We start from the raw sequence: 21,247 nt of genomic DNA, 5'->3' as shown, positions 1-21,247 counted from the left end.
AAACTTTGCATACCTTAACCGAACATTTTCATTGGGAGAGTCAGGATTTTTCAGAATCCAAAAAGAGGCTTAGGGATTTTCTTCTTCCTCAGCATAGGCCTTTGGCCATATTTTTATGTTTTAGACATTGTTGATGATGTTTTCTCAGAATCCAGCATGGCTTCTGATTCCCTGCCTCCTGCTCCTAGTAAGCCAGACAGATATTACAGGGTTCCTGACTCCCACAAGTTTCTTTTCAAAAATCCTACTGCTGACCCTGAAACAATTTCTCAGGGTCCCAAGGGTGTTAAGGCTTCTACTGCTAAAAATCCTACCCCTTCAGATAGAGACTCCAGGGTGTTGGATAGATGGGGTAAGAAGGTTTATACGTCTGCAACCCTGGCAATCAGGGCTTTAAACTGTCAATTTCATATGCTTAAATATCAACAGCATGTCATTGGCTTACTTAAACAGAAAATTATGTTTTCTGATTGTGTGGAAAATAGAGTTACAGGATTTATTGCATTCAGCTGAACAAGTTGGAAAGCATACTTTGCAATGTGGTTTTGATTCCTTGGAGGCCTCTTGCAGGTCCGCCGTAACTGGATCTGTGATAAGAAGGCATGTTTGGCTCAAGGAGCAAAATCTGCCTGATCCTGTTAAAGCTAAATTGTTGGATGCTCCTTTACAGCAGGACAGTCTGGTAGTAAGGCAGAAGTTGTTTTGAAAAAGATGGAAGACAAAGCTAAATCTATGCAAACTGTAAAAGATTTCTTGCAAGTGCAGCCACCCAGGTTCAGTAGGCACTGGCCTACTAAGAATTGGTCCTTTCCAGTACCCAACAGAGCCACTCAGGTCAAACCCAGGCTCTCTAAAGGCTCCAGGTTTCAGTCACAAGGAACTTACAGGACAAAACAATGGGGTGCCTCCACCTCCAAATCTGGAAGTAGCAAAGCACCCCCCTACGGTAAACCGTCTCAATGACTTTCCTCTGCCATTTCCAAGCACTTATCTTTTGGTTGCCCCTTTGGGGGGAAAACTAGCACTTCATGCTCAAAATTGGCATCTAATTACCCAGGACAAGTGGGTCTTAAATATAGTATCCCAGGGATACAGATTTAATTTCCACACGTTGCCAATTCCAAATGGATGGCCAGATCTGCCTCCAAGTCAGTGGGCAGAGGCCCAGAAATAAGTCATGTCCCTCATGGATATGGGGGCTATTCAACCAGTACCAGAAAAGGACAAGGTTTTTATTCAAGACTTTTCCTGGTACCCAGAAAAGACAAATCATGGCGTCCAATTCTGGACTTATACATTCTAAATACCTTCCTGGACATTCCAAAATTCAAGATGCTGACTCTACAACAATTACTGCCTATGCTAGGCAAGGATGCCTGGTTGGTAAGTCTAGACTTAAAGGCTTACCTGCGTATCCCAATCAGGGAATCTTGCAGAAGATACCTCCACTTCAAAGCAGGCTATTTGCATTACCAATTCTCTGCACTGCCCTTTGGCTTATCTACTACACCCAGGGTCTTCACAAAGTGCCTGGCACCAGTGATTGCATTTTGCAGACAAAGAAGCATTCAATTTTTTCCTTATCTGGATGATTGTCTCATTCAAGCAGAGGATAAGGACACTCTTCTTCATCATCTGGCGTTTGTAAAAAGGCTTCTAACATGCCTAGGGTACGCCATAAACGAAACAAAATCACAACTGGTACCCTCTCAAATAATTACATTCCTGGGTGCAAGCTTGAATACATCTGCCCAGATGGCTTACCTCACGCCAGACAAACAAATTCAATTGATAACATACTTCAAACAAGTGGCCACAAAAACCTAGCTATCTGCAAGACAAATTCTGCAGGCTTTGGTGTTCATGGCATCCTGCATTCTACTAATTCCATATGCAAGACTGCATATGAGGAAACTTCAATGGTACCTATAAAGCTTATGGAGTCAACATTGTCACAGCCTGGAAACAATGATTCCTCTCATTCCTTGCCTGCAACAGGAGTTCCTATGGTGGGCAGAGGCCTGTCACCCAAACAAGGGACTGTCATTCATTCTACCCCTTGCCACCCAAACCCTGACTACAGACGCATCAGACTATGCTTGGGGGGCCCATCTGGCAGGGAGATGCATTCAGGGCGAATGGAGCGCAAATCAAATGCACCTACATATCAACCAGAAAGAAATGCTAGCTGTACAGAATGCTCTGACAGCCTTCAAGGACTTCCTTCATCCAGGACAACTACTGATAAAGACGGGCAAAACCACAGTTATGTGGTACATAAAACAAGCAGGAGGATACCCACTCCTACCCTCTTTGCAGACTAGCCATGGCCTTGTGGAACACAGCCTTGACTTACCAAATACATCTACAAGCTCAATTCCTGCCAGGAAAGCAAAATACTCTGGCAGACGAACTAAGAAGAAATCTTATGGACCCACACGAATGGAAACTGGATCCACAAATCTTCAGCATGTTGACTCGAAAATGGGGGAGTCCAGACATAGATCTTTTTGCCTCTCCCCAAAACTTCAAAAGAAAGTCGTCCCTGCTGAATAGATCTCTCTCCAAAAAAAGCTCCAGAAAGATGAAAGTAACGCAGTGAGACACCAACCACAAAGGAACGCAAATGCAATGTTCTTAGAAAAATCACTGGTAGCTGGCCAAAAAACTCTGGCTACTCACGAAAAGTCCAAAACTTTTATTAGAAAACACAAGATGAGCGCTTTCGCGTGGTACATCCACGCTTCATCAGATAACATTTAAAAAATCAGCTGTTGTATTTATATACATCTGCTAAGCGCGGGAAAACTTTTCTGATTAATTAAATTAAAGTCCTAGCTACAGAACTTTCTTTAACTGTTACGCTCAATTCACAATACTTGTAGTAAATAAAACATAAAAATAACAAAATGGCGAAATGAAATCTTCTAAATATACACGTAGAAAAGCATGTTATTTTAAAACAATATCTATCTACCAATGACAACAATGTGTACAATAAAACTGTATATAATATATGATAATACCTTTGCATCAGATTCACCTAAAAGAATCGCGAGTGTCCACTATAAAAAGCATAACAGAAAAACAATAATATGAAAGGCAATATTTGTGAGCTCTAACTAGTTTATAAATAACGATTTAATTTAACATAGACTACCTAAAGTCAAAATTGTTCTAAGAGCAATATTATGCTGTCTCTATTAGTAATGGAATATACATTGCTTGAGACATTTTATTGTTAGATTAAACCTAAAACAATATAAAACCACATATACATATGACTACACCATTTGAGAATGTGTATTTAATCTGTGTATATGTATATGTAAACAACAGTAAGACAGAAACAGAAAATAAAAAGTGCATATATAGATACAGTTATGTACTGTACAACAAAAGTGAAAATAATGTATAAAAAGCTGTTATTACCTAGATAGTAATACTGGCTTAATAGATAAAAAATTATTTAATCCTGGTGCTATATGCGCCCCTAATCTCAATATCCAATTAAGTTCCATGAACTCTCCCCAAAACTATCAGACAAATTCTGCACAATAATTCATCACAAAAAAGCTTGGAAAGTGGATGCTGTGTCCTTCAGCTGGAAAAACCTATCAGTCTAGCCCTTTCCCCCTCTGCCTTGGCTCTCCAAGGTTTTACTAAAAGTCTGACAGGAAAAAACAAAAATGATTCTGATTGTTCTAGACTAGCCTCGCCAACACTGGTACCCGCTTCTAAGGAATATGTCACACCTTCCTCCGCAGCAGAACTAACAAATTCTGCACACTCCGCTCCAAACTCTGAATCTTGCAGCATGGCTAATCAGCTAATTTCACCAGTCACATCTCTCAGTAAGCCTGTGATAAATTCTGAATCTTGCAGCATGGCTAATCAACTAATTTCACCAGTCACATCTCTCAGTAAACCTGCGATGGATGTCATTTTGGAGGCTAGAAGGCCTAGTACTAGAAAATGTTATGCTGATAAATGGAAGAAATTCTGTGCCTGGAACCAAGCACAAGGAATAAACACAGCAATGCCCAATATTCCTCACATTCTGCACTATTTAACTGAGATTCTTCACAAGGGCCTATCTTTTTCTTCTATAAAAATCCATGCCTCTGCCATCTCGGCTCATTGCAACACAGAGCCTCCTCTCTGTTCTCCTCCCCTGCTAAAGCAGTACCTCAGAGGGGACAAAAATTTGAGACCTCCCAGGAGAGCACCAACTCCTGCATGGAACCTCAACTTTGTGCTGGAAACACTCACCTTACCACCTTTTGAACCAGCTGCTACTGCAGACATAAAATTTATTTCTTGGAAGACAGCCTTTCTTTTAGCAGTGACTTCAGCTAGAAGGATTTCAGAACTACAGGCTCTCATGGCAGTGGAGCCTTTCATTATATTTTATCCGGACAGGGTGGCCCTCAGGACCAATCCATACTTTATGCCTAAGGTGGTATCCAGTGTGGCTCTTAACCAGACCATTCATCTGCCAACTTTTTTCCCAAATCTGCAGAACAAGGGGGAGCGGATTCTGCATTCATTTGATGTACACAGACAACTAAGATTCTACTTAAACAGAACAAAATCTTTACGAAAGTCTGGGCAACCACTGGTGGCATTTGATGCAGGGGCAGAGGGGAGGGCTATTTCAAAGCAGACTATTTCAAAATGGATAAGCCATTGTATTTGTTTCTGTTACATGCACCATGGTAAACCCCATTCCACCAGGGCTGCATCTACTTCTGCAGCTTTTCTCAGAGGGGTTCCTACCAGAAACATTCTAGAAGCTGCTACTTGGAGCTCAGTTCATACATTCACCAAACATTACCATTTACCTCTTTTTTTCTAATTCCAAGGCAGGCTTTGCCACTGCTGTCCTGCAGGGCCTTATAGCTCCTCCTAATGCTGTTTAATTCCATCCTCCCATCCATAGCTTTGGGATTCTACCCAAATGTAATGACTGCAACAGTGAAGCACGAAGAACATAGTACAGTTGTGTGCACTTACCATAAATGTAGATGTTCGAGTGTATTCACTGTTGCAGTCTGGGTTACCCACCCGCCAGCCCCCTTTTTTCTCTTATTATGCCTCTTCTTTCCTTCACTATGCTCAAAAGCCTTTTTGGTGTATTTGCTTTTAGTTGGCGGTAATTTTTTTTTGTGTTCTAAATTATGTGCATATATATATATATATATATATATATATAGATATATATATTATTATTTTTTTTTATCCCCATTTGGGGGGGCACCTGACATCTGGGGCAAGAAAAACAGATTAAAATGGCTTCAGCTGCATGTTTTATACCCCTGACGACCTGACGTCATGGAAGAGGAGACAACAACCGACGCAGGACCCAAGACTTTGTTATTCAGGCCGACTGAAGGCAACCTGCCAGCAGATTACCCAAATGTAATGACTGCAACAGTGAATACACTTGAACATCTACATTTATGGTAAGTGTACACAACTGTACTTTTTCCCTCCAGAAGGGACACAGGTGAGATCCCAAGGGTGTATTTTCTGTTTTCCATCCAGTTGTCCAGGTTCCTCTTAAAGAGGGCTAGTGAGGTGCTGTTCATGACATGGAGAGGGAGTCTATTCCACAGATGGGGGAGTCTTTTGGACACAAATCTGTCCTGCCAACAAGTTCTGTTAATGTCACAAACCAGGTTGAGGCCTTGCGTGCGGGTTGTGCGAGTGGAATTTGACTTAAGGATATGCAGCAACTCCATTGAGGCTGGGTCTGAGATGGGCCTTATATGCCAAACACAGGCCACCTCTGAGCAGTATGTATGAGACTGAGTAGAGGGAAAGGGCTTTTAGCCTGTCTGTATAGGATAAGTGTCTGAGACCCTGGATTTTCCTGGTCCAGAACCTCTGTGGTCTCTCCAGCTGCTGCATGTGCTTGGCAAGGTACATGCCGAGGGGGGCATTGCACTCGATAATGGGTCTGATAAGGAAGGAGTGCAGGGATGTTATGACCTCCCTGTTCCTGAGTGAAATACCCCCCTTACTTATGAGGTGGACCATTTTCCCCAAAGGGGATAATGATGCATTTCTCGGCATTCAGTTTGAGGCCATGCTTCTGGCACCAGTCATTAGTTTGTGTAAGGCCCTCTTGGAGGATGTTCACATCACTAGGGGAATTTAAGACAGTGCCCAACTTGCAGTCATCTGCAGAGCTGGTCAGCCACAGACCACTGGTTTTGGCTTGCACCTCAGAAGAGTATATCCCCAGTAGTAGAGGCCCCAAGACCAGTTCTTGTGGTACACCACTCATTACGGGTCTACAACTAGAGGTGGCATCCCCTATTTTGACTGAGTGGGTTCTATCAGTGAGACAGTTAGCTCCCCATTTGGTAACATGCAGGTTGATGCCTAGCTGGGAGAGTTTATCTATTATGCCCAAATGGGGAATAGTGGTAAAGGCTTTGGCTGTGTCAAGGTAGGTGGTGTGCACGGTCTTCCCCTCATCAATGGCTTTGGTGACTGTTTCAAAGAAGTTGACCAATTTTAACATGCATGATCTCCCGTTGACAAAACCAAACTGTGTGGAGTCAAGGGTTTGGAGGTTGACAGTGTCCTTGTTTATAAGGTTCATGATAATGTGTTCCATAGCCTTGTAGATCAGGCTAGTTAGGCTGATGGGCCTATAATTGCCTGGGTCAGTGGATGACTGGACGCTCCACCTTTGTGCAGAGGGATGAAAGTAGCTGTCCTCCATTCGGCTAGGACAAAGCCAGTGCTCAGGCTTTGGTTGAGTAGGGTGCCCAATGGAGCTGAGAGCTCATGCCTGTAGCACAACTGATGTGGTGATAGTTTTCTCAGAAAAGTCTGTGTGGAATTTAGATATTGTAAGAGAATTCAAAAGCCTTTCTTATACTGGATGTGCACTGCAAGCATGTCTGTTTGAAGAAGATTCATGAGTTTTAGGAAAATAGCTGTCAATCTCCTTTGCTTCTGGTAGACAGAGGTTGTCAGTTGTCAAATCCTTTTAAAGTGGTCTGTTAACTGCCTTATCTTTTATGATATGGTAGATAACCATCTTTTTGAAACTGTTGCTCTCTAACGTATACTCCATCAGGTGTGTGGCCATAGAATGTTATCATTGTAGTTTTGAGCTACAGTCATTTGGTTGTAGTTTCACATTTTCACCAAACGTAACTACTACTGCTGTGATTCTAGGTGTTGTGCCTCCTTTGGCTTCTTATTGTGTCAGGGCTGGTACTTTTGTGCCCTCCTCTTTGTCTTCATCTGACTTTCCAAGTGGTTTAATTTTATTGGGGTTCTTGTTGACAGTTACTATCTGCAGGAGGCCTCTAAAGATCACTATATTAGCTCAGCAGCTGGTCTGTGAAAAGCCTATCTGAAGTAGGTGTGTATTGCCACTCCTCACCCAGGTTATCGCCATTTGTTTGCCCTTTGTAGGGATTTTACTTTAAGTTGTCAGATACATCTCCTTGTTTATTTTGTCTGTGATTGTGTGTTTTGTTTTCATGTCCTACAGTATGTGCATGTTGAGTAGGTTAGGTTGAACTGAGGGTTCAGAGACTAAGTTCAGTCTTGTATGGATGCATGTTGCCATCGTGTGTTGGCAAGAAGTGGTTGTTCTGCCATCATCCTAAGAATGCAGTTTGCCAGACTGAAGGTAGTAAAATAGAAGATAGCAAAAGTCTTCCTTTCAAATCGTGTTAAAATTTGTCATTTAAATCGATTATTTCATGTAATTTTAGATCTTCAGAGGAGACCACCCCTATCAGCAAGAACCCCTGTTTTCCCGGGGGGGGGGGGTGAAGGTTATTTGTAAAGTTACTGATGAAGTGTATCTACTAACTGGATATTATCTGCATTGTCTGCTGAATGACACTTTCAAAGAACTTTTAACAGTACACAAGTTTTATAATAGTACATTTAAATGCTAAATGATTTATTATTAAACATTTCAGATTTTCTTGGGTTCTTAAAATCCATAGGTTGCATTACCATCTAGGTGGAAACTTGATAAAATACTTGACTGAACTTTTACCATTTTTGTTAATAGACAAGGCTGATAAGAGGGCAGCCCAGGAGAAAATGTTGCAGCAGGAACAAGAGAGACAGGTAAAAGAGGTGTTGAATTGAATATTACACATGTTAATTTACCCCTTTTTGTGCGTCTGTAGACATGTACAATGAGAACTTGAGTAATTATTGAAATCATCTGTGTAGTGTTACTGTCAAATTAATTGTTTCCTCCAGATGGTGTTTGGCATGGTCTTTCAAACACAATCTTATGCAAGTAGTGCCTCCCATACATATGTATTTTATGGCTGCTGTAATAAGGGTATTACCATAGGGAGTGTCATATTTCTTCTCTCCTTCCTCCTGTACTGTTAGTAAACACCAAATATTGTTTCCTGAGTTTATTTCAGTAGCCATTCCTGCCGTGTAATTTTTGTACCTTGTTTCTACACTGGATATGAAAATGTCTTGGAACCATTTTATTTTGTTTGTAAGACAGGATTGTGGGTTTTTTTGTATCTTTTGCTTATATGTAGACCTGCCAAACTTGTACCTTCTTTCTTTCTGTTACGGTATTAGCAAAACTGTGATCCAGTGTAGATAGGTCATCCTGGAAACGTTTGAGGGGAAGATCAAAACCAAATCCAAAGAAAGCATTATTTCCCTTGTTGTTCATTCAGAAAGGGAAAAAAAAGAGCAGTTGAAATATGTTCAGGCCGTATTCCAGGAAGAATAGGTCACATTTCAAGGTGGGAGAGATTCCTCCCTTTCTTTGAGCATATACTAATTGTTTCCATTGAAGGGCTTTTTGCTATTGGCGAGTACTGTCTCATCTGTGACAGCTTGTGCTCCTATGTCACTTTCTTGGAAAGAATTTGTTAGCTTTCTTGCTGCAGTTATCTAGGTAGCAATAAATGGTTGGGGACCACTTGTTTTTCTGCTGCCTGTCCCCTGTACGTCCGATTGTGCCTCAGAATCAGAAACCTTTAAACATTCCTTCCTTTATATATATTCGTATTAAGACACACACAGATTAGTCATGCTGACTTCCATTGCTGTCTGATAAACCAGAGTATTACTTTCGCAGTCAATAATTGTGTCAAACATTGATGATAAAGAAATTTATCATTTGTGGCTAAAAGGTATATATTCTTTGAGTTAAGGTCGTAGTCTACTGCTAGACTTTCTGAAGCTTTATCTAAAAGTTTACTTGCATGCCCCAAGCCAGCAGCTGCAACAGTAGAAATTTTATCTAGAACAGAGACTTTTGGTAAGAGCATTATCTTCAGACCTGAAAGTTTCATCACCAGCATTTTTAGTCTAGCAGTCTCTTTGCTATCAGTAAGCTTTGTCCTTTGATACTGGGGTTGATTTCCCTGTATTTTTTTCCATTTGCCTTCTTTGCAGCTCTGAGTAAGTGACTTAACCAGACATTGTGCCTGAGCCTCCACTTAAAATGATTGTAAATTTAGTTATCCAAATATATGATAATAAAGTTAAGATTTGTGTTTTTTGTATCTTTTTAATTTTTTCCACATTCAAGGAATTTCTCAGTCTTCTCTGGAGGGTCAGTCATTCAGTTTATTTTTTTGAGACTGTGGAGTTATCAGCTTTGCAAGTCCTAAGACCCTGTGGTACTTTCTTGTGATTGGATTGGTTTGCATTATTCATTCTCATTTTCTTAGGTGTGTCTTACATATGATTATTGTACCTCTTTTTAGCCTGTGAAAGAGAAAATGGAACCATTCTGACCTTGACTAAATGTTGTTGAATGGCATCTTCCATTTGAGCCCCTCCAGTTATGAATGTGACGCTACAGTTAGGATTTGAACTGTGATGTCATTTCGGTTGTCTCTATTATAGCCTTTGTTTTCTTCATTTGACATTGTGCTGTTGCTTTAGTGAACCTGTTCTTGTATCTGCAGCACAATTTTTTTTCTCCCCTCAGGACCTTGCCCGATAGCAGTGGCATAGTTATGGGGGGGGTCAATTCACATCACGTCTGTGTACATGTATTGTTGCACAGTGTTGACATGGAGTTTAACGCTGCTTTCGCATGCACAAGCCAGGAGCCAAGTGGATGTTTATTTAGGGAATTCTGAGTATGGAGCTAGTTCAATTGCAAACAAGTAAGGAGATATTATGCAGCTGGCTAGTGAGCATATTTATGCAGCTTTAAGGAGGGAGAAGTATCATGTAGACAGGTTGTATGTATGAGTTCAACAAGTGCATCTTGTGGGTCAACTGCAGCAAGGTGCGTGTGTGTGTGTGTGTGTGTGTGTGTGTGTGTGTGTGTGTGTGTGTAAAATGCCCCCGTTAGGTGTTACTCAGTCTCAAGCCCTGTAACTGTAACTATGTGATGTTCATCGTGTTACCCTGCTGCAGTCATCACACTTGGGTTATCCTGCCGTCAGACGATCCCACAGTCGGCCTGAGTTCCAAAGTCTTGGTCCGGCGTCGGTTGCTGTCGCTTCTTCCCTGACGTCAGTGCGCCAGGGGTATATAAGAGGCATCCGACGCCATTTTCTCAAGTCTTTCTTGCCGCGCGGTGCCCGAAGCAGAAGCAGTTTGCAAGTGCCGGTCAGCTGACACCTGAGATTTTCAATTCGAATTTCAGTCCGAAGTCTTCAATAAAGCTAAGTACCCTGTTGGGGAACCTTTTCTTGCCTCAGTCCGATGTCAGAAAAAGTTAACAATTGCATTTCTTGTGGGAAGCAAATACCTCATAAGGACTTCCATTCCTATTGTATTCCTTGCCTAGGCCCAGACCACGACGTCACAGGTTGTCGGTTTTGTGCTAGGTTTAATAAACAAACTATCAAACGCCATTTTGACTTCGCATGACATTACTTTGGTAGGAAATTTAATTATATCATGCCGTTGGAGCAGCCGACGACCGGCATGCATAAAAAATGCAAGGACAAGGACAGGCAGCCTAGGAACAAGCCAGAATCCGTGGCCTCTGCTGGGCCTGTTGCCGGTTCTCCGGTTTTCAGTGAGGCGCCTACGCAGCCCCTGATGACCGCAGAACTGGAACCCCAGACAGCTGCGGATTCTCAAGCAGAGTCTACTAGGCCAACGCAGCCATCTTCATTAGGTCCTTCCGACACCGGAGCAGAATTAGACCCCGGTGCAGTGGAAACACCTTCAGTTGCAGAAGGTGTCTTCAGACTGACTACACTCACCATTAAATCTTATGCTAAGCTTAAAACTCCTTTAAAACCAAAGAAGACTGTACATCAGTCTACAGTTCAAGGCCCCACGCCTAAGAAACAGATGCTTAAGATGGCTGAAGATTTGATTACCCTAATCAGGGGTTCCCATCCCCCTCCTGATATAAGACCAAGACAAGAGGAGGATTATGCTTCCTCTGACCAGGTTTCAATTTCCTCAGATTCTTCTGAGGAACAGGATTACACTTTTCCACCTTATAAAGACTCTGATGCTGAAGACTCTATTCCCTTAGCATCTCCCCCTGAAGACTACTCCTTTGGGGAAACTTTACATACCATGAGGGAACATTTCCACTGGGAAGGCCAGGACTACTCTGATTCTAAGAAAAGGCTCCGAGAGTTCCTTTTACTACCCCAGCACAGACCTCTTGCTATCCCTCCAGTTTTAGATATTGTGGATGATGTTTACTTGGAGTCTAGTCTAAATCCAGACTCTCTACCTCCTGCTCCAGCCAAACCAGACAGATACTACAGAGTACCTGACTCACACAAATTCCTTTATAAAAGCCCTGTGGCTGACCCAGAAACAATTTCCCAGGGTCCTAAGGGAGCTAAAGCTTCTATGGCTAGAAATCCTGTGCCCTCTGAAAGGGATTCCAGAGCCATAGATAGCTGGGGAAAGAAAATATACACCTCAGCAACTCTGGCTATGAGAGCATTAAATTGTCAGTTTCACATGCTGAAATATCAGCAATTCCTAAAGTCTCAATTAAAACAAAAAATTAGTACACATATTGAACAGTCTGAATTCAAGGAAATGCAGGATCTGTTGCATGCAGCTGAACAGGTGGGCAAGCATACTTTACAATGTGGATTTGATTCATTGGAAGCTTCCTATAGAGCAGCTGTTACTGGCTCTGTCATACGTAGACATGCTTGGTAAAAGAACAAACCCTTCCTGATCATGTTAAAGTAAAATTATTGGATGCACCTTTACAGCAGGATGTATTATTTGGTGTCAAAGCAGAAGAGGTTTTAAAGAAAATTAAGGATAAGGCAAAGTCGATGCAGATGCAGATGGTCAAGGATTTTTTGCAGGTACAACCCCCTCGTTTCAGCAGAAATTGGCCAATGAAAAACTGGTCCTTTCCAGCTTCTGACAGATCACAGAGGGGTAAATACAGACGCCCAAGAGGCAGAGGTCAGTCACAAGGCCCTTACAAACCTCACCAATGGGGTACTGCTACCCAGAAAGGAGGAGAAGACAGGCCCCAAGCTAACAGAAGACAAACACAATGACTCAATCCTCAAACTGCCAAGCAAATCTCTCCTGGCAGCTCTGTTGGGAGGAAAATTAGCATTTTTTGCAGACAACTGGCACATCATCATAAAAGACAAATGGGTCCTAAACATTGTCTCTCAAGGATACAGATTCCACTTTCATACCTTACCAAGGATAAAAGGAATGCCAGACCTGCCACCAAATCAATGGGCAGAGGCACAAAAACAAATTACAGCTCTCATGGACATGAGAGCCATTCAAAAGGTACCTACACAGGAGCAAGGACAAGGATTTTACTCAAGACTCTTTCTAGTCCCAAGAAAGGACAAAGCATGGAGACCCATTCTGGATCTTTCAATTCTGAACACCTATCTGCAAGTACCAAAATTCAAGATGCTAACACTACAGCAGCTTCTTCCCATGCTGGGCAAGAATGCTTGGCTAGTAACGTTGGACCTCAAGGAGACATATCTGCATGTCCCTATCAGACAAAATTGCAGAAGATACCTCAGCTTCATTGCAGGTTCAACGCATTATCAATTCTCTGCACTGCCCTTTGGCTTATCTACTGCGCCCAGGGTCTTCACAAAATGCCTGGCACCAGTAATTGCATACTGCAGACAAAGAGGAATTCAAATATACCCATACCTGGACAACTGCCTTATTCAAGCAGAAAGCAAGGACATTCTTTTAAAGCATCTGGCATTTGTCAAACACCTTCTAAGTTGCCTAGGGTACACAGTAAAGGAAAAGAAATCAAAACTAGTGCCCTCACAAAACATAATATTCCTGGGTGCCAGCTTGAATACAACGGCCCAGATGGCTTATCTCATGCCAGACAAGCAACAACAGCTGACTCAATATTTCAAAATAATGGCAACAAAGACCCAACTCCCTGCAAGAAAAATTCTGCAGGCCTTGGGATTCATGGCATCTTGCATACTACTAATACCATTTGCAAAACTGCATATGAGGAAATTACAATGGTACCTGAAAAGCGTATGGACTCAGCACAGCCACAGCTTGGAAACAATGATACCACTCATTCCCTGCCTTCAACAGGAGTTTCTATGGTGGGCACAGGCATGTCACCTCAACAAGGGGTCAGCCTTTCACCTTACCCACAGCCAGGCAAACTATGACAACAAATGCATCGGACTATGCCTGGGGAGCACACATGGCAGGACAGTGCATTCAGGGCAAATGGACTGCAGATCACCAGAGGCATCTGCATGTCAATCAAAAAGAAATGCTAGCAGTACAGAATGCCCTAACAGCTTTCAAGGACCTCTTACACCCACAACAACTAATAATAAAGACGGACAATACCACAGTAATGGGGTACATAAGCAAGGGGGCACACATTCCTACCCTCTATGCAGGCAAGCAATGACCTTGTGGAACACTGCACTGTCTTACCAGGTTCAATTACAAGCACAATTCCTGCCAGGAAAGAAAAACACATTGGCAGACGACCTAAGCAGAAACATCATGGATCCGCACGAGTGGAAACTAGATCCACAAGTATGTGCAATGATAGCTCAAAAATGGGGACGCCTAGACATAGATCTGTTTGCAAGCCCCCAAAACTACCAACATCAAAAATTTTGCACAAGGACATTCCATCCACAAGCTTGGAAAGTGGACGCCCTCTCATTCAGTTAGAAAACATTAACAATGTATGCCTTTCCTCCACTGCCTCTTCTAGCAAAGGTATTGCTGAATGTCAGATTAGAGAGGCCACAAATGATACTCATTGCACCAGACTGGCCACGCCAGCATTGGTATCCAATTCTAAGGAACATGGCCCACGGCCCACCATGGATTTTACCACAAATTCCTCACCTGCTCACCCAGCGAGACAATCAGATTCTACACAGCCAGCTCAAGACTTTAAACCTGGCTGCATGGCAAATTACCTAAACAACCAGCCAACACCTCTGTCCAAAGCTGTTATGGATGTCATTCTGGAGGCCGGGAGGCCCAGCACCAGGAAAACCTATTCAGACAAATGGAAAAGATTTTGCGCCTGGAACCAGGCTAAAGGCCAAAATCCCCTTGATCCAAACATTCCTCAAATTCTGCAATATTTAACTGAGATGTTGCACAAAGGACTTTTCTTTTCATCTATTAAGATCCACGCCTCAGCAATTTCAGCTCATTACAACATGGATCCTCCTTTATTCTCACATCCACTCCTAAGACAGTACCTCAGAGGGGCTAAGAACATAAGACCGCCAAGGAGAGCACCAACACCTACTTGGGATCTCAACTTTGTTCTGGAAAAGCTTACACTGCCGCCCTTTGAACCAGCTTTTTCAGCTGATTTAAAATTTCTTTCATGGAAAACTGCCCTGCTACTAGCAATAACCTCAGCTAGAAGAGTCTCAGAGCTACAGGCACTAATGGCAGTGGAGCCTTTCCTCATTTTTCATCAAGACAGAGTCTCCCTATGAACTAACCCTTCCTTTATGCCAAAGGTGGTATCCAGTGTGGCCCTAAACCAAACCATTCATTTGCCCACCTTTTTCCCAAATCCCCAGAACAAAGGAGAAAGACTCCTGCACTCTTTGGGCATTCACAGGCAATTACGTTACTACTTGGCTAAAACTAAGGCTTTCAGAAAATCTGACCAGCTCTTTGTAGCCTATGCTACAGGATCACAAGGAAAAGCTATCTCAAAACAGACAATTTCTAAATGGATAGGGCATTGCATACGTTTCTGCTACACGCATCATGGGAAACCGGTACCTGCTTAACATTAGGTCCCACTCCACAAGGGCTACAGCTACATCAGCAGCCTTTCTCAGGGAAGTGCCAACCAAGGATATTCTGGAAGCTGCAACTTGGAGTTCAGTGCAGACCTTCACCAAACACTATCACTTACCTTTATATTCTAAGACTAGAGCTGGTTTTGCCACTGCAGTTTTGCAGGGCCTACCAGCTTCTTCTAACCCTGTTTAAATCCACCTCCCATCCTTAGCTTTGGGATTCAACCCAAGTGTGATGACTGCAGCAGGGTAACACGATGAACATAGTACAGTTTTGTACCTACCATAAATGTAGATGTTCGAGTGTTCACCCTGCTGCAGTCCAGGTTACCCTCCCTCCATCCCCTCTGAACTAGCTGAACTTATCTATACCACTATATCCTATACAACCTCTGCGGTGTATTTGCTTGTGCCTAAAGGTATTGTTTTATTTTTATCTAGCTATATATATATATATATATTGCCTACCTATTGGGGGCACCTGACATCTGGGGCAAGAAAAACTGAAGAAAATGGCATCTGATGCCTCGTATATACCCCTGGCGCACTGACGTCAGGGAAGAAGCGACAGCAACCGACGCCGGACCAAGACTTTGGAACACAGGCCGACTGCGGGACCGCCTGACAGCAGGATAACCCAAGTGTGATGCTGCAGCAGGGTGAACACTCGAACATCTACATTTATGGTAGGTACAAAACTGTACTTTGTCATTGTTGGGGACAGGGAACAAGAGCCTGAATTCTCTACCCATTCAAGGAAATGTTCAGGTTTGGAAATGAGATTTGGTCTGTTCCTCTTAAAATGTGTGGTTTTCTGTCAAATCAGTCAGAACTGAATTCACTAAATAATGACATTTAAGTTTCAGTCTTCTTATCTTTCAGGAAATGCATGGTAACACAAAAATGTTATTCTAGCAAATTTCTAAGGTTATACAATCAATGTTTAAAATGTGTCCTGGTTTTGTGCCTTTGTCCCACCCCCCGGTACTTGCGTATTATTGCAACCAGATTTGTAACGCGGTGAAATTCGTAATGTGATCGCGAAACGACTTTGTTTTATTAAAAAGGGGTGTGTAATGTGTTAAGTAGTATTCTGTCAGTCTGATTATGAGCTGTAGGAAGAGGCCTTTTCCCACTTTGTGTCTGCGTTGTGCTTTGCAGTGGAACTGTAGGCATTTGCTTTATGGTGATGAGTGGGAAACACAGGGTTTTAGGTTTCGTGGGGAAGGGTTAGTAGAAGAGACGTGATGTGTGCATGTCTGGCACTGTTACACGTTTGAGATCTTGCCCTTATATTTGCGTGTGTGTTCAGCTTACTAGTTTGGGACTATTGCTGAAGGGATTATACGTCTCGATGCTGGCTTGACAGATTGGAGTGCTCCGGGCATAGTTCAGCTCACCTTTACTTCTGCTAGTAGATTCAGAAACACAAAAACAGACAGCAGGACTGCATCTTCTTTCCATGGTGTGGCATATGATTAATTTACACATCGGGTGAGGTTACTGTGCTGAAAAGGCATGCATAAGGTCCATGGCATTCGGCAGTATTCCCTGTAATCTTGTCATAATGCTGAATTAAAGCTGGGATTGGTAGGCTAGCAGTTATGTTTGCACTTTCATGCCAAGTGTTATGAAGTGACGTTTGATTTTGTTTTGAATGTAATTTTGTAGTTAACGTAGCTACTTTGCCCAGATTTAAATGAGTGCCCAACATTTGAAAGAAACATTGGTCCCAATCTGCCTTAACTGTGGTGCGGCTTGGAAATGAAACACTTGTTGTCTTCGAAATCTGGTTGTGATAATACTTAAGTACCCCCCCCCCCCCAATAAACTTTGGCTTTTTTCAGATTTATTGTGCTGCAAAGTTGACAGATATAGTTGAGTATCAAGTGGATTTGAGAGCTTCAGGGGGAGAGAAGTTTAGTACTGTTTATACCAAGTCTGTTTGCATTATTCGTAGCACAACAGGTAGTGGGTTCTTCTCCCACAGTATGTAGATGGATTGCTGATACTATACTGTTGTACTTTAAAGGGAGTGGATGCTGCATGTTTGGCTAATACTTTTTGTATGGTCCTGTTAAAATTTGTGGTTTTCTGACAAATCAGTGAGAACTGAATTCATTAAATAATGACATTGAAGTTTCAGTCTTCTTATCTTTCAGGAAATGCATGGTCACACAAAACATTTTATTCTAGCAGTTTTGTAAGGTTATACAAGCAATGTTAAAATGTGTCCCTGGTTTTGTACGTTTGTATCCTCCCAAAATAAATTTTGGCTTTTTTAGATTTATTGTGTTGCGAAGTTGACAGATATAGTTGAGTGTCAAGTGGCTTTTACAAGGTGCTGAGAGCTTCAGGGGAAGAGAATTTTAGTGCTGCTTATACCAGGTCCGTTTGCATTGTTAGTAACATATCAGGTAGTATACTTGATTTTGATGCAGGAGGATGTGGGTTCTACTCCCACAGTATGTAGATGGACTGCTGATATTGTATTGTACTTTAAAGGGGGTGGATGCTGCAGTCCTGAGAATGTCCTCCTTTAGAGGAGAGACACCCCCATCCATTTTCTATATTACTAGCTTATCTTTTATTTTAATGTAACATAGGCAATTTATTCTTCAAGGGCAGTAGGCACTTTTATTTTTAGATGAAACGATATAAAGTTGCTTTCTAGCAGCAACCTCTTAATTAGTTACAGATCTCTTTAATGTGGAATTTTTTTAGATGACTTTCATATCTGCAAAGATTGTGCATATTTACTGATATTGGCGCATTGTAATGACAGAAGTTTGAGTAGAGTTTTTATGATGGAAATGTTCTGAATTGGGCAGGCTTGTCATTATTGATTCATACATTGTTTCATTGCTTACTGGAAAAATGTCAAAACAATAAATTTAAAACACGCTGTAACAAGTGTGCTGTATTAAACAAGGAATATAATTTAATAGTCAGGAAGGTGAGTCAAAGATCACATGTATGTCTGCATGGGCTTAAATATGTGTGCAAAGGGCCAATGATTTGAAAACTGCCAAAAGGTAAACTTTATCTGCCACTGGCCAGATGCATTTTCTTTGAATGTGGTTTCAGTGCTGTTTCAGTGAATGTGAGTTTCAAGGGCAGAGAAGCTATAATGCTAAGTCTGTTTTAATTGTGAGACTGTATTGCTTTGTTTAGCAGATGTATATCAGTGTTTGTGCTATAAAATTAAAGATAAAAGTTTTTTAAATTAAATCCAAATAATCATTGTAGAAGTGTAGTGTAAAGCAGTGTATGCATTAGTGTTTATGGTAAATGGAAAAATAGCCAAGTAATGGGGCACTGGAATGGCTGGGGGGGGGGGGCTGTGTATGGGGGGGGGTAATATGACTGTGATATTTGTGAGGGGCGGCAAACTTATATACAGCCCCGGGTGGCACAAATTCTAGCTATGCCACTGCCTGATGGTTTTCCTGCTTTCATCCATTTAGCTCTTTTGTTCTGGCAGAATGAGAGGTTGGTATTCCTGGGCTGGGCAAGGCCTCTGTGGCTCAGCTGTTTCTGCTAGGTAACCAGTCTGCTCCCTGGCAAGAGTTAGGCGGTAGGGAGTAGGCCAGCTTGCTGATCCTGAAGGTAGCATATCCTCTACCCATGAGTTTTTCCAGATGTGCAGTTTAACTACATCTACAAATCCCTAAAATCCAGTTCAGATTAATTTCTGATTTAACCTTGACCTTACATATCTTTCCACTTTCCTATTTAAGTCAGTAGGTGATGATTGATCTCTCTCTATTTCTCTTTCAATCTCTCGAACAATATAGATGTTAGAGGAAAACAAGCAGTTTGCATTATAAACTAGTTCTGTTTGATAAGTGTAGCAGGTACTTTTGTTTGTTCATGGTAAGTTTGGAAAACTTATAAGCAGATACTTTTGTTTTTCTTATGGTAGAGCTAGCAAACTTAACAGTCAGGCAGATTGCTTCTGTTTGGTAAACTTATTGCATTACTCTGTGTTGCTAAAGAAGTGAGGCTTAAAACTCTTCCTCTTCCTATGTGCCTCGTTTAGCTAGGGTAGTGGCAGCTTCTTTTGAATGATTTAAAGGAGGAGACTTTAGGACTGCTGCCACTTGCTTTTAAAGACTGTACATTTCCTAATTTCTTCAGAATGTATATGCCTGTGTGTGTGTGTATAATATATACATATGTGTGTGTGTGTATGTATATATATATATATATATATATATATATATATATATATATATATATATATAGATTCACTTTAGAAGCCTGAAAGCCCATAACATTGAAATTCAAAACATTGAGACTAAAAGCTTGAAAATTCAAAACACTGAAAATTCACAACATTGAATCCCATAACATTGAAAAAAGTTAAAAAAAGCAACATGTACTATATTCCAGCACAACTAGATACTGAAGCAAATAAAAAAACAAACCATATTACACTTCTCCAACTATAAGCAGGACAAGCCCCCCTGCACCCCCCATGTGGGAGGCTGTGCCCCCCACACCCCCTGCTACTTAAATATATCAACTCTGAGATTGCACTACACTACGATGTGTTTGTTATGTTGTAGTATAGCAAGAAGGGAATATGACTGTGGTTACCTATGAAACCCGGTAAGTATCAGAGAGATATATAGTAATGTGTAATGTTTTAACAGTGAAGTAGTGTTTCTAAGAGAAGGTTGAGGATAGTTTTTTACAATTTAAACATTGTCATGAAGGGCATAATGGTATGTTTGCCATTTTGTTCTGTATAGTGCAATCTCGGAGTTGATATATTTAAGTAGCAGGGGGTGGGGGGGGCACCACATGGGGGTGGAGGGGGGCTTGCCCCGTGCTTATAGTTGGAAAAGTGTAATATGGTTTGTTTTTTATTTGTTTCTGTATGTAGTTATTTTGGAATATAGTACATGTTGCTTTTTTAACTTTTTTCAGTGTTATGGGATTCAATGTGAATTTTCAGTATTTTGAATTTTCAAGCTTTTTTTTGTCTCAGTGTTTTGAATTTCAGTGTTATGGGCTTTCAAGCTTCTGAATTGAATCCATATGTGTGTGTGTATATATATATATATATATATATATATATATATATATATATACACATATATATATATAGTAGATTTTTTTGTAAAGTGTAAGCAAGTTTTGACAAGGCATTCCTTTAAGAGCTGCTACACGTTGTCTTCTCTTTGCTTCTGTTACAGAGGAGTTATTTTGTCAGTGTAATGAGTTGCTGAATGCAGTAAGCTGTCTCAGTGAAGATGAGTTGTTGCATTAGTACATGTCATAATTTAAGATCATTGTGTGCACCAGTCAACAACCTTACCTACTGGAGATGAGGAGAATTTATGTTTTAGTTTTCATTTGGTTCTTTTCCTGTGCTTGTATTGTCATCTGTTTGGGTTACAGGCATTGAAGGAACTATGGAGCAAGGGAATTGGCCTTCCTCTGTTTAACACCTTATCACTGATGTTGGAACACGTTTGTTCTCTGAATATAAATCTGCTGACTGAAATGCTGTAGTATCCTTGAGTAAGCAGTACATACCTACATAACTGCTGTTTGTGCTGTTGAGCGTTGCATTGGGTTTTCATCAGAAACTTGACATTTTTGTCTGCCTAACAAGAGTTTTCCAAATGTTTGTTGGTCAATTAATTTATTTTAGCAGTAGTTTACTAAATTCTGATGTTCTCAATCCACTTTGTCTTGTGTTCCACTATAGAGCAAGTTAATCTAGACAGCTTTATGAGTGCGGTCTTATAACATTTTTCACCTGAAATTCTAGGAGAGTGAATAAACTGACACATTTTTTAACCTCCCTCTTTTACTAAACATTATTTAGCCTGTTTTTCTCTTAAATATAGTGTAAGATCTGACTGACTTCAGTCACTGTAGTATGACAATCATATGAATTTACTGTCGCTGTAGAATTCCTGTTATGGAATCCCACCCAGTTCAGGTTTGTGAAAGGCAGATCATGCCTACTGAACCTGATCAACTTCTTTGAG

At 41.3% G+C, this 21,247-nt stretch overlaps 1 protein-coding gene across 2 annotated transcripts in view; it reads left to right on the top strand.

Annotated features, from left to right (window-relative positions):
• Window positions 1-21,247, top strand: part of LOC122801610 (CLK4 associating serine/arginine rich protein) — a 1,938,306-nt gene that overhangs the window by 1,748,522 nt on the left and 168,537 nt on the right. For both annotated transcript variants that reach the window (XM_044071085.1, XM_044071086.1), the window contains exon 17: window positions 8,054-8,112. In XM_044071085.1, the coding sequence (XP_043927020.1) occupies window positions 8,054-8,112 (59 nt within the window). The remainder of the gene's footprint in view (window positions 1-8,053; window positions 8,113-21,247) is intronic.

Source organism: Protopterus annectens, chromosome 5.part0 (genome assembly GCF_019279795.1).
Source record: "Protopterus annectens isolate FY-2018-M chromosome 5.part0, PAN1.0, whole genome shotgun sequence".
Lineage (NCBI taxonomy): Eukaryota > Metazoa > Chordata > Ceratodontiformes > Protopteridae > Protopterus > Protopterus annectens.
Note: the sequence above shows the minus strand (reverse complement) of the source record. Positions and strands in the feature narration are given on the sequence as shown.